Here is a 14633-nt window from a genome sequence, read left to right on the forward strand (position 1 = left end):
AATTCTCCAGGCCAGAATACTGGAGTGGGCAGCCATTCCATTCTCAAGGGGATCTTCCTAACCCAGGGATAGAACTCAAGTCTCCACATTGCAGGCAGATTCTCTACTGTCTGAGCCACCAGGGAAATCCAAGAGTAGTGGAGTGGGTAGCCTATCCCTCCTCTAGTGGATCTTCCCAACCCAGGAAACCAACAGGGGTCTGCTGCATTGCAGGTGTATTCTTTACTAGCTGAGCTACCAGGGAAGCCCCAAGTAATAGTAGTAACTAGTTCCCAGTTGTCAATCTGCTGTTAATCAGTTACATGATTTTGAAGTCTTTTAAATTCTTTATTTCTAAACTTCATGATTAGAGAAATGAGATTTAGACTTAATCTCAATAATCCTCTCCAGCTCTAAAATTCGAATGACTTACTTGCAAATCTAATTTTGAAGATACTTTTAAGACCATTCCCTAAACTTCTAAATCTCAAGGCTACACTGCTATGCACAGAATAAGTACTTTTAAATAGCCTTCAGTTGACTGACTTAAAACAGATGAAAAAAACTAAAAAATTACCTATGTACTATAGTAACAGAATATCATTTCTGAGAAAATAAATTTTTAATGCTTCATCAAGTCCAATAACTCAGAGTTGTGCCAAGATCAAAACATATCTATCAATATATGGAGAAATATACTTACCAATGTATCTAGGCCTACATGCTGCTTTCCCTTTTCTTGAAGTGGTCCTATTATCAATTTTCCACTAGAAAAAAACGGTGTATCCAATGTTTTATATACTTTCAACTCATCATGTTCAACACAAAATTGGTATGTATCTCGTGGCCTTATAAGATCTAAAGGGAAAAAATTAATGTAAGTATAAAGTAATAGCAATGACATTGCTCATTGATATAGCATATACACACATGTGTGTGCATTCTAAGTCACTTCAGTCAACCAACTTTTTGCGACCTTGTGGACTGTAGTAGCCCGCCAGGCTTTTCAGTCCACGGGATTCTCCAGGCAATAATACTGGAGTGAGTTGCCATTCCCTTCTCCAGGGGATCTTCTCAAACCAGGGATCAATCCTGAGCCTCTTATACATATTCATAAATAAAAACATAAACCTGTCCTAGAAAGATAGATATGATTAAGAGCACTGACTCTGGACCTAGAAAGGTCACATCAAGTCTTTGTCTTCCAAGCTGAATGACCTTAGCCAAGTTGCTTATCCTCCATCTCATTTTCTTTTCTATAAAATGTGATAGCAATAGTTTGTTAGAGTTTGGAATATCGAATGAGTTAATGTGTATAAAGTATTTAAAACACTGGTACAAAGTAAGCATTCAGTAAGCTTTAATAGTATTATTTTATTATTTATTAGTAACATGGCAGTATTATTATTTCCCCTATAATAACTCAGATGGAAAACAAAATCAGCTAAGAGACAAGAAAAGATTCCTTATCCTTAAAAAGTTCAATATAACACAGCCACACTATAAATGTATCATCATCATGCCAGTAAATACCTTTGTGACTGATTAAGTAATAATACTTTTTATTTATCAGGTAGAGGCTCTAAATAACCAGCTCTAACTGTAGCTCCCAAATTACTATATCATTTTTTAAATTTCCCTTTTACTTACAAACTTTTCCAGACCTGTAATTAATACATTTTATCATCAGCTTCTGACTATACTCCCACAGACAACAGGATATAGACAATACATATGCCCAGGAAACAAAAAGTGATGAATTCTTGATAACACAACTTTTTTACTAATACAGTACAGCAACGTTTTCAGATCAGACACTTTGCTAAAAAAAATATTCTCTGTACTTTGCCCTCTATAGCCAAATCAACAACTGAATATAGAATATCTGTTACTTAAGATATCAGTGGAGCCTATTCCACAGTCAAAATTTTAAGTGTAAACACTGTCTCTCTGCTTTGACATATTTATCTTTTGATTTAGGCTAAACAGTCCTCAGTACTCACTAGTACAGTCATGACAGTTTTTAAAACACTTAAATATTTCCTGTATGTAAATATTGCCTTGTTGGGAAATAGCTGAGTGTCCACTACTTAACTCCACCACACTATAACCCATCTCTTGGGACCTCCAATGGTATCCTAGAAACTAAAATTTTAATACCTGTTAAGTGTAGGAGGAGGCTTATAGAACCCTATGCCAGCCTTAAACATGACATTTGTCTGACTGATGTCCTTGCTCCACAGCACCAAAGGCTGTCTAAACCCAGCCACAATCCCTACCTGATCTCATAGTAAGAGTGTATCCAGGAGTCTGCCAGTTAATTTGCTACAATTCCCCCTGAACAGGCTTCCTGATAACTCAGTTGGTAAAGAATCTGCCTGCAAGGCAGGAGACCCCAGTTCAATTCCTGGCTTGGGAAAATCCGCTGGAGAAGGGAAAGGCTATCCACTCCAGTATTCTGGCCTGAAGAATTCCATGGACTACAGTCCATGGAGTTGCAGACAGTTGGACACAACTGAGCAACTTTCATTTTCCCCCTCAACAGCTCTTGCCCCCAAGTGTCCTCCTGATCAAAGAAGGCCTGGATCCTACTGGAGGAGGCAACATTCCTGATGGTAGCACTTGTATCATAGAGGACAAATGCCTGGTACTATATGTCCCTGGAGGTTGTCTACGACAAATGCATGGTACTATATGTCCCTGAAGGCTGTCTACCACCAATTCCCTCACAGTAGTCCTCATACAGGCTACTTATTTGAATCAGACTAGCTATTGGACTTTGGCTCTGAAAGATCTGGGGAGAGAAAGGAAAAGTAGAAAAGCCAGCCTTCAAGCAAACAGTCTGTCCTTGTTGCTGCTGCTGCTAAGTCGCTTCAGTCGTGTCCGACTCTGTGCGACCCCATAAATGGCAGCCCTCCAGGCTCCCCCATCCCTGGAATTCTCCAGGCAAGAACACTGGAGAGGGTTGCCATTTCCTTCTCCAACGCAGGAAAGTGAAAAGTGAAAGTGAAATCACTCAGTCGTGTCCAACTCTTTGCGACCCCATGGACTGCAGCCCATCAGGCTCCTGCGCCCATGGGATTTTCCAGGCAAGAGTACTGGAGTGGGGTGCCATCGCCTTCTCCAAGTTTGTCCTTATGAGATGTTAAATAAAGCATTCTCAGAATCAACCCTGAGCTTACCCATAAGAACAGTCTCTTGTGTTTCTGGGTCCTTCACCCTTGTTGGCTGCAGAGGATCTCCCAGAGGTATATTCAGATTTACCATGAATTTATTCTCTGCAAAAGAGGTACTACTGAAATACTATTTATTTAAAACTCTTTTCCATTAAAAAAAAAAATCTAGTATGAAACAGAGCTAAGGACAAGTTGAAAAGGAAAATGGAAGAGGCATATTTCTTCCTGTTTATCAATGACCACTTTGATGCATGGAAGAGATAAGTTTCATTTGACAGTACAATTTACCCATGTGGAAATGTTTTACACTATGATATTAATGATTTTTTTTAAAGAATAAAATTAGTTTACTTTCAAAATCTGAAGAAAAGTTGACATTAAAAAGAGAATTGACCCTTAAGTACTATTATATTCCGAAGCCTTTAGAGGTATATTTCAAAATCTGCAAAGAGCTATTTTTCAAAACACTGTTATTTAAAATAAGGGAAAAGTTCATACTTCTTTCTTCATTTTCAAGACAGATTCTTTTCCTATTAGCTGTTGTAATGATTCTTCCCAAGTTTCCTTTTGCTTTCCTTTTAGATGATACTGTGTCTGGGGACAGTATTCCACCAATCACAAATCCTCCTGAAATTTAACCCCAAAAAAGGTAAATTATCATACCTAGCAAAGTGAAAATCTTAAAACAAAATTCATTACATTAATACAGCACACTTCTTTTCAAAGCACAGAATACATTATTACTACTACTCTACAGCTAATTCAAGTAACATAAATAGCAACCAATTTTACTTAAGTCTCTTTACTATCCTAAATCTGGTGGCTCAGTCGGTAAAAAATCTACCTGCAATGCAGGAGACCCCGGTTCAATTCCTGGGTCAGGAAGATCCCCTGGAGAAGGAAACGGCAACCCACTCTAGTAATCTAGGATCCTAGTGGGCTACAATCCACGGGGTCACCAAGAGTCAACCACAACTTAGCAACTAAACCATCACCACTATCCTAAATCTAGACACACTGATGAAACATAACTGAATGATCTCTACTGCTTGAAATATAGTCATCAGTGGAGGCATAAAAAATGAAAGACACAAAGATTAGCAAAGAATTATTTATAGTAATCCATGTGTCAGTTTAGTCCTTGTCTCAGAAATATTAATTAAAAAAAAGGAAGTAACTTTAATATAACTCTATTTTCTTTCCCATCTTCTATAATTTTTGTAGAGAAATATGACAAGAAAATGGAATGAGAATAATAATGGGGAATATTTAATCTTTGCCAGTTAAAATTTTCTCATGTTCTGATCTAAGGTTTCATTTTATGCAATTAGAAATGTTATTGGATTGTATAAAAATAATGTGCTCCATGCTCAATCATATCTGACTCTTTGCTACCCCATGGACTGTGGCTTGCTAGGCTCCTCTGTCCATGGAATTTTCCAGGGAAGAATACTGGAGTGGGTTACCATTTCCTTCTCCAAGAGATCTTCTTGAATCAGAGATTGAACCTGCTGCATCTCTTGGGCTTCCTGCTTTGGCGGGCAGATTCTTTACCACTGGGCCATCGGGGTTAAGTGTTAGTTACGCAGTTGTGTCCAGCTCTTTGTGACCCCACGGACTGTAGCCCACTAGGCTCCTCTGTCCACTGAATTCTCCAAGCAAGAATACTGGAGTGGGTTGCCATTTCCTTCTCCCAGGGATAGAAACTGGGTCTCTTGCATGGCAGGCAAATTTTTTACCATCCGAGCCACTAGGAAACCCACCTGGGAACACTCTATAAAACTACACAATCACTTCAAATTGCTAGCAAAGAGAAAAAAAATCAGCATCTCTATAGTAATCAGAGAAACCTGGACTTGAACCTATTCTTGTCACACTGTTGGAGGATGATGATTAAATAAGGTAATGTTATAAATATGTAAGACAGTACTTGGCTTCCCTGGTGGTTCTGCCTGCAATGTGGGAGACCTGGGTTCGATACTCAGGTCAAGAAGATTCCCTGGTGGGCTACAGTCCATGGGGTCACAAAGAGTTAGACACAACTGAGCAAGTTTCACTTTCTTGGCACAACACGTACCTAAATAAATTATAGCAATTATCATTATTATTTTTTATTTTGAGACATTAGAACATAAATTTTACCTGATGGCCTTGCCTGATAATCTATTCGTTCCCCTCGCCAGTATTCCAAAGGTTTTGATCGTGTTCTCATAGTTCTGCGAACATTTGGTGTATAGGAGGGCAATACTGTAAAAGACATGAGACAAAAACATACACATATGTTGAGTTGGACAAAACTCTGCAGTGAAAAGACTGATATTACTTTCTAGAACAGGAATGCTTCTAGACAAACAAATTTTAAGACATATTTGGGCTACTAAAGAAATGCCAATGAAAAACTAAACTACTAGATTGGAAAGATTTAAAAATCTGGTAACATTCATGGTTAATGATATTAAAGGTACACTGAAATTCTCATATATTTATGATAGAAATATAAGCTAAAGACAATCTGATAATATCTATAATTGTAATACTCTGAGGTGGCAATTTCATTTTTAGAAAATGAATTTGTAAAATATTCATAAAAATAGGCAAAGATCTAGGTATAAAAACATTCATAGTAGTACTGTTTATCATAGGAACCGAAAACAGATGTCAAATTGAAAACCATCTAAATGTTCCCAATAGGAAATGTGTTAATCAGGGGTAGTCATATACGCATGTGTTTCTGTGTATACACACATATCTACTCATTTTATCTGACCAATGCAAAGTTCTATATGCTAAGTTTGCTGGCTATATAATCAACTTCCTATGTTCTTTCTTATTTCTGGTTTGCTGGATTTCTCCAATTCTGAAAGTGGTTTATCAAAATCTCTAACTGTATTGCTTAAAATCTCCTTGCTTTTCCTCAGGTTTTTTTTTTTTTTTTCTTTATACATTTTAGTTGCTAGGCTGTTTGGTACATAGTAGTTTATGATTTTTCTATTTTCTTCATAAATTGCTTATTTTATTATTACAAGTCCTTTATTCTATTCACATTTGTAACTTTAAATTTCACTTTACCTAATATTAAAAATGCCCCACTACTTCCTTCTGTTCATATTACTCTACTTAATTCTTTGATAATCTTTTATTTTAAAACCTGTTTTAAGTGTTTCTTATAAATATATAAGTCAGTTTGTATTGTTTAACCAAATCTGTCAGTCTCTATCTTACTAGAGGAATTCAATCCATTCATGCTTATTTAGTATAACAAATATGGTTCTTTTTATTCCTTCCATTTTACGTTATATTTACTTGTTATTTTACATCAATGATTTTTTTTCCCCTCCTTTTCATTGGTTTGGGCAGAATACCATTTCTTTCCCCGTACTCCAAACCTTGGTCATTTCAAAGTTTTACTGTGCTTTTTCAGTCTAATTTACCTTCCTATTCCTGACATTCAAATCATATTCACTTCTCTATGATTATATTAAAAACTATATTCCTTACCAAGATATCATCTTTCTTCTCTCACTTAGTAAAACAGAACTTTTAGACTACTTTTATCACCCTTCTGCCACTCCTGCTCTCCTCCTCATTATACCAAGTTTTATTAAGATAGTGCAGATTTCAAACTATCATTGCAAAAAATCTTACTTAGTACTTATAAATCCTCAATCATATTAGCATTAAGCAGTAGACACACCCTTGGGTGTGAGCAATGAGACACCCCTTCCCTAGGATACATGTGGAACCTATGATATACTCAACTGAATATGGCAAAAGCAATGGGAAGTCACTCCTGTGACTATGTCATCATTCTACACATAAGACACTATCTAGCAGAAGCAGAGAAAAATTATTCCTTGCTCACTTTGAAGAAGCAAGCTGCCACACTGAGAAAAGAGTCTATGAAAAGGGTCATGTGGCAAGGAACTCCAGGTGACCTCTAGAAATTAAGAGTAGAGGCCCATGGCTCACAGACACCAAGAAAACAGGTATCTCAGCCCTACAATTCCAAGGACCTGAATTCTCCTAACAACCACATGAGCTTGAAAGAGGATCTTGAGCTCAGATAAGACCATGGTCCAGGCTGACACTTTTGACTGAAGCCTGTGAAACCCTTTAACAGAGAACCCAGCTAATTTATATCTGAACTTCTGTCCCATGGAAACCACAGGATAACAAACATGTCTGAACCACTAAATCTGTAGTAATTTGGCACATGGCAACCGAGAATGTTTACATTATTTAAATTTAACCATATGTTGAGAATCATTCCTAATTCTCTCCTCTCTTTGAACGCAGTACGATTTATATTCTACTTGGTAAAATAACCTCACATGCTATTTTCCATGGAGGATGATAATTTTGCATTATGTGCAAAATAGATTCAGTTATCATAAGATACCTTGTTATATCTAGTTATAACATGGATTGTAATACATTTCTGAAAGTAGGCTATTTTATTTTTCCAGAGTTACACTGATGAATAATGCTAGTCTTTTTTTTTTTCCTCCTTTGTATGTAACTTCTATCTGGAAGCTTTCCTCTATCCTTGAAATTTAGGAATTTTATTCAATTCTGTCTAGAGGTGTATATTCTTCACTACTTTTTACTGGCAGCTGATAAACTCTCTCAAATTGCAGATCAAGCCTATCTTTATTCCAGGAAAGTTTTAAGTAGTATTTTAATTTTTCTCTTTTCTGAAAATTCTATTATTTGCACTTTTTATATGTTGTCTCCATGTTATTTCCATTGCCTATTTTTCCCTCATGGTTTCAATCTCTTTTGTATTTCTGTTCCAATAAATTTCTTCCATGTCAACACCAGCTACTAATTTAGCACTCAACAGTATTCATCTTTATTTATCAGTTGATGTGCTGATTTTTTAAACTGAAAAATTATGCTTTACCAACCAGAAAGCCTTCTGTGATATAACTAAATTTCTGAAAATACTCATATTTCCTTCATTGTTAAAACTGTTATTTATCTACAAAGGTTCTGGCTTACTATAATTTGTGTACTGCTGATTTTCCTCTCTTGTGTGGTTGCAGACCCTCTCAGGGACAATTTTATTTCTCTTTGCCTACTCTGACTCACAGCATATTCCACTCCAAGTCAAGCAAGTGTGTGTGTATGCACGCATGCACTTAGTTGTATCTGACTCTTTGTGACCTCATGGACTGCAGCCCACCAGGCTCCTCTGTCCATGACATTTTCCAGGCAAGAATACTGGAGTGGGTTGACATTTCCTACTCCAGGGGATCTTCCCGACTGGGAGAGAGAAGCTGCATCTTTTGCATCATCTGCATTGGCAGGTGGATTCTTCACTACTGCACCACCTAGGAAGCTAAGCATTAAACATTGAGAAGTACAGCAGTCTCTCTTCACATGGACCCACAAAATACTAACTGACAAGATGTGAGGTTCTAGTGGAAGCAATTAGAGAAAGCTTCATCCCTATAGGTTCTCATCAAGTAAAAATGCAGAAGCCTTAAGTATAGGGAGAAAAACAAAAAGCCACTCCAATTCTGCAAACATGAGAGGTCGCATGAATCTTAATCCCCAAGTGGGCCTCTCCATGGGTTCCTCAGCTCCTGGCTTACTTATCCTAGTTACTGTTTTGTTTAGGTGTGAGCTGCAAAAAATGAGAGAAGTTGTCATGGATGCCATCTACCCAGAAGTTACATTTTATAGAATTCTCTACCATTGCTTTCTTACATTAGGTAAGATCAGCTCCCTACTACTGGGCAATGAGTGAGTGGATTACAAGATTTATAAATGGACAATAAAGAAACTCTGTGGCATGTGATGATTTACCATGAATTAATGAAATGAAATATGAAGTTTTACATTACTTGACAATTAATCCAAATAATATTTCCCCCACTTAAGAAAAAATTAAACTATATTTAGAAACAGGTTTTATAATAATATGAAAATATTAAGGGAAAATAATCTTACCTAATTTGTGATGCATCTTGCTCTCTGGTGTTGAATCAGATATTTCTCCTCTCGAATCATCTGTAAATTGCAAAAGAAATATCATGAGCAATGGCTCCCAATTTCATGTTGAGTTAAAGTATGTACTAGGTCAACTTCAGAATAAATATCAAAAAAAAAATTCAACCCAATAATACATTTTATTACTCCCTTTGCTTTCCACTGCTGAGGATGAAAAGCTAATAAAACCACAATAACATGTCTAAAGGTTTTGTTACAATGAATATATCTTAAGAGGAAAATGGTTACAAGTAACAAAAACAAACAGGTTTTAAATTGCTTGTGGACTTCAAGTAAAATAAGCCACTGGGTGAATAAAAATGCTGGGTGTGATTATGAACAACTGCTGAGTTAATAATGCAATCTATGATTCTTAAAGTTCTAAAACAGCACAAGTGTACTGAATTTAGTTGGCAGGGTGACAATTAGGTCAAGGGTTCATAACTTTAGTGTGGCAAACAGCATCTAAACATAGCAGTCATTAATTCTTTTCCTTTATCAACAAAGTCTAACTGTCTTCTTCAAACTCCACTGGCCTCATTGAGTTGCTTGACTAATGAAATGCAGCAGAAGTGACATTCTGGGGCTTTGAAGGCTAATTCCTCAGGTGACATTCAGGTTCCGCCTAGATCTCTTGGAACTTCAGTCTGGGGAAAGACAGTCACAATTATGAAGATTGACTATCGCAAGACTGCTGTGCTGTGAGGAAACCCAAAACAACCATGTGGAAAGGCCAAGCGAAGGAAAAGAGATGCTTGGCCAACCCTCAGTTATTTCAGCCACCCTAGCTGAGTATCAAATATATAAGTAAAAAAGTCACTGTGGACTTCCAGCCCAGCTGACCTTTCAAATGACTCCAGCCCCAGTGGCTTGCATCTAACTATAAAAGTATGAAAGAGCCAAAATGAGAATTGCCCAGCTAAGTCACCCCACAGAACTATGAGAGATAAATCGTTAAACTAAGGCACTAAGATTTGGATAGTAAGTTATGCAGCAATCTGAAACTATTAACAGTGAACATACAATGAACTACCTGAGATTTTCAATACAATTTTTATACAGCATACATTTCCTGAAAAGCAGGTCTAAGCTTTCATTTTATTCCCAGCTAAAGAGTAGAAGGCTTCTTTTTGGGGATCATGAAAATGTTCTAATATTTACTGCTGTTTTTTTTTTTTTTTTTTTTTGCATGTGTGCTCAGTCATGCCCACCTCTTTACAACCCTATGGACTGTAGCCCATCAGGCTCCTCTGTCCATGGGATTTCCCAGGCAAGAATACTGGAATGGGTTGCCATTTCCTTCTCTAGGGGAAATTCCTGACCCAGGGATCAAACTTGCATATCCTGCATCTCCTACATCCACAAGCAGATTCTTTACCACTGACCCATCAGGGGAGTCCAAATCTACTGTGGTGATAGTTACAAATTACTGAATTACATATACTATAAATGGATTAACTGTATGGTATGTGAAATATATCTTAATAAGGGAGCCCTATCTTAATAAAGCTATTACCAAAAAGAAAAAAGAAAAATCCAGTCTCCCATGTAATTCCCACTAGAACAAGTTGAGAGCTAGTAATTCTTGGAAATTTACTAAAGCAGTTTGCCTTGGAGGCAGCTGTTGGGGCCAGAGAAGGAGCAAAGCAAATGAGCAAATATACTGAAGATGATGGGAGTCAGGCTTCTCAGTATCTTAGAGAAAGGGTTTATTAAAATGGACAAGGAAAACTCTTTCAAATGTGTTGGACCGGAGTTGGAGGTACTGATGTGCATGCATGGTTTTTAAATACAGACACACCTCAGAGATATTGAGAGTGTGCTTCCAGTGCATGTATGCTTAGTCACTCAGTCCTGTCCAACTCTTTGCGACTCCATGGACTGTAGCCCATCAGGCTCCTCCGTCCATGGAATTCTCCAGGCAAGAGTACTGGAGTGGGGTGCCATTTCCCTCTCCAGGGGATCTTCTCGACCAAGGGATTGGACACTCATCTCTTGCATCTTCTGCACTGGCATGCGAGTTCTTTACTACTGAGCCACTGCAATAAAACAAATTTGGTAATAAAGCGAGTCACATGAATAAAGCGAGTCACATGAATTTTTTGTTTCCCAATACATTATGTTTACACTATAATGTAGTCTGTTAAGTCTGTAAAAGTGTCATGTCTAAAAAAAGTCAATGTATTTTTAAATACCTTATTGCTAAAAAATGCTAAACATCATCCCGAGTCCTCTGTAAGTCAGAATTTTTTACAATAGTAACAAAGACCACTGATCATGGGTCACCATAATAATAATGAAATATCACATAAATTATCAAAACGTGACACAGACACAATAATTGAGCAAATGCCACTGGAAAAATGGTGCCAATAGACTTGTTTGATATGGAGTTGCCATAAAACTTTAATTTGTAAAAAATGCAAAATCTGTGAAGCACAATGAAACAAAGAGCAGTAGAGCCAGGGACTGCCTGAATAAATACAAAAATATAGATGCTTATGTATGTACAATGTACATATATGTGTGTATCTATTGCCTATCTCAGTCCCCTGAGAGCCTAGAAGCAGTAATATCCCAGTAACAATGAGCACACCTAGTACCCAGATCTAAGTTTCTAAATGTCATCCCTCCAACAGGTTCTTTTGGAGAAATAACTGATTCCAGAGTAGAGACAGGGAAAAGAGTTTGGAACATCTTATGCTAAAAAATAAAAACATTAAAAAAAAAAAAGAAACATGACAAAAGATCACAAGGGCCAGCTGAAGAGATGCTTCCTCCTAGCCAAATCTGGCACAATTTGAGTACCAGAACAAATGATAAAGATTACAACACACTGAATAAAATAGGAACCCAGTAATAGTCTGTAATAATATAAATAAATGAATAATGAATAAATGTTTAACATGCAAACTAATTAATAGAGAAAGAATCAGGAAAATATAAAATAGTAATCTGGTACCATCATTAGTGAATTCAGGTGGGATTTTTCAAAAGATATGAATATTGGTAAATTTGAAAAGGACAAGTTATTAAAATAGTATCACAATATCATTCCACAAAATACTCACATATTACCAAAGAGAAAAACCCTATCTGAGTGGAGAAACCTGGAAGACAGTATCTTGAACAGGTGATGAAGATGAAAATCACCAGTAGAAGAGATAGGTCAGCACTGCTGCTGCTGCTGCTAAGTTGCTTCAGTGGTGTCCAACTCTGTGCAACTCCATAGACGGCAGCCCACCAGGCTCCCCCGCCCCTGGGATCCTCCAGGCAAGAACACTGGAGTGGGTTGCCATTTCCTTCTCCAATGCATCAAAGTGAAAAGTTGAAAGTGAAGTTGCTCAGTCGCGTCCGACTCTTAGCAACCCCATGGACTGCAGCCTGCCAGGCTCCTTCACCCATGGGATTTTCCAGGCAAAAGAGTACTGGAATAGGCTGCCATTGCCTTCTCTGGGGTCATCACTATATATTTCCTAACATGATGCACAAAAGCATCATTTCTGTAGCATTTCTGTCAAATATGCATGGCTCACATCTGATCATGAAGGAGTATTAGACTCAGGCTGAAGGTCGGAGAAGGCAATGGCAACCCACTCCTGTACTCTTGCCTGGAAAATCCCATGGACAGAGGAGCCTGATGGGCTGCAGTCCATGGGGTTGCTAAGAGTCAGACACGACTGAGTGACTTCACTTACACTTTTCACTTTCATGCATTGGAGAAGGAAATGGCAACCCACTACAGTGTTCTTGCCTGGAGAATCCCAGGGACGGGGTAGCCTGGTGGCCTGCCGTCTATGGGGTCGCACAGAGTCAGACACGACTGAAGTGACTTAGCTGCAGCAGGTTGAAGGTCATGCTAAAGAATGAAAAGCTTGTACTCTTTAAAAAGCGTCAAGGTCAGGAAAGAAGAAGCCTAAAGAACTATCGCTTAAGGAAACCAAAGGGACATCAAAGCTAAACAACCCATGATCCTAGAATGGATCCTGAACCAGGGAGAAAAAGGAATACTGATTGAACTCCTGATGAAATCTGTATGGACTCAATGAAGGAAGACTAGTGTCCTATTAACGGTGATTTTCTGACTTGGATCACTGAAGAGTGATTATGTTCTTGTCTTGTATCATGTCTGCACGCTCCTACATAATAATATGTATGGGTTTTGCTCCCAAACAATCCAGAAAAAGACTAATAAACATATATAAACATTTATGTAGAGGTGACAGAGAGGAAGATGAAACAAATATTATTAAATGTTGACAACTGTGGAATCTGGATGAAGACGATATGGTATTTGAGTAGATCTGAAATTATTTCCAAAAAAATATAAGAGAAAAAAAAGAGAGAGAGAGATAATTCCAGAATTTCAAAGACTAACAAAGCCTAATAAGCATGAAAATGAAAGAAACAGGTTATCTACAAAGGAAAAAAGAAGTAAGGCTGGTTTAAAATATCTACTCATAAGCATTAGCTATCATGAGGGGAAAAGAGCAACAGCCAAATAGCTTAAAGGAAAAAAGACTGACTCAAGACTTTCACTATTTGACTAGTTGTTTCTTGTATTTAAAAAACAAAATTTTTGAGTGCTTGCTTGCTAGCACATGAGACTGTCTACCAACTTTACAAAGAAGTAACAAAGCATATTCATTAAACATTTATTAAAAGAAAAAAATACTGACAGAAAAAAAGTAAAAGGAAGAATGAAAATCTAAGAAACAAACCAAAAGAAAGTAGGGAGTCACAATGTTAATATTAGAAAACAAAAAGACTACAAAGTAAAAAACATCATCAAGAAGGCAAATTTGAGTAAAATAGGTACATTCCAGATGCAAATTTATATGCTCAGTAATAGCACTGAAACGCACATAGCAATGACTGCAGGAAATACCAGAGACAGACAGACCACTGCAAAGGAAAGATTTTAATTCTGGTAGTCCTTAATGGACCTCACAAGTGGTAAGGATACAAAGAATCAGAGTAATATAAAACACAGAATGTCCACATTTAAGATCCTGTTGTTTTCCACCCTAATCTGCTCCTTCTCTAGTGGTCTCCAAATCAAGAAATGATGTGATTTTTTGAGGGGTCCAGGCCCCAAAATTTAAAGTTCTTTATCATTGACACCTCACTTTTTTTACACCCTATGTCCCATCCATCAGGAAATCATGTTGACTCTACCACCAAAAATACCTAAAATCCTACTTCTGGTCTCTCCACCTTCCACTGCTACCACCCTAGTCCAAGCTACCACCTCACACAGGAATTAAAAAGAAAAGCTGAAGAAGATGTAGATGACACAACACCCCCCCAAAAGGGCAAGAAGAGGAAGGCACAGAGGGAAGAGGAGCAGCCAGACAAAACTCGCAGGACACTTACATCTAAGGAGAGGAGGCGAGAAGCATGGCAGCAGCGATCTAGAAAAGTCAGCGTACACTACTATGAAACACATAACGTGAAAAACAGGAACAGGAACAAAAAGACCAC

At 37.5% G+C, this 14633-nt stretch overlaps 1 protein-coding gene across 2 annotated transcripts in view; it reads right to left on the reverse strand.

The window, feature by feature from the left end:
- CENPC (centromere protein C) overlaps nucleotides 1-14633 on the reverse strand; it is a 105364-nt gene that overhangs the window by 7287 nt on the left and 83444 nt on the right. For both annotated transcript variants that reach the window (XM_018049507.1, XM_005681653.3), the window contains exons 13-17: nucleotides 9111-9170; nucleotides 5298-5402; nucleotides 3654-3782; nucleotides 3162-3257; nucleotides 683-837 (exon numbers count right to left, since the gene is read on the reverse strand). In XM_018049507.1, the coding sequence (XP_017904996.1) occupies nucleotides 683-837; nucleotides 3162-3257; nucleotides 3654-3782; nucleotides 5298-5402; nucleotides 9111-9170 (545 nt within the window). The remainder of the gene's footprint in view (nucleotides 1-682; nucleotides 838-3161; nucleotides 3258-3653; nucleotides 3783-5297; nucleotides 5403-9110; nucleotides 9171-14633) is intronic.

This window comes from Capra hircus, chromosome 6 (genome assembly GCF_001704415.2).
Source record: "Capra hircus breed San Clemente chromosome 6, ASM170441v1, whole genome shotgun sequence".
NCBI classification, from domain to species: domain Eukaryota; kingdom Metazoa; phylum Chordata; class Mammalia; order Artiodactyla; family Bovidae; genus Capra; species Capra hircus.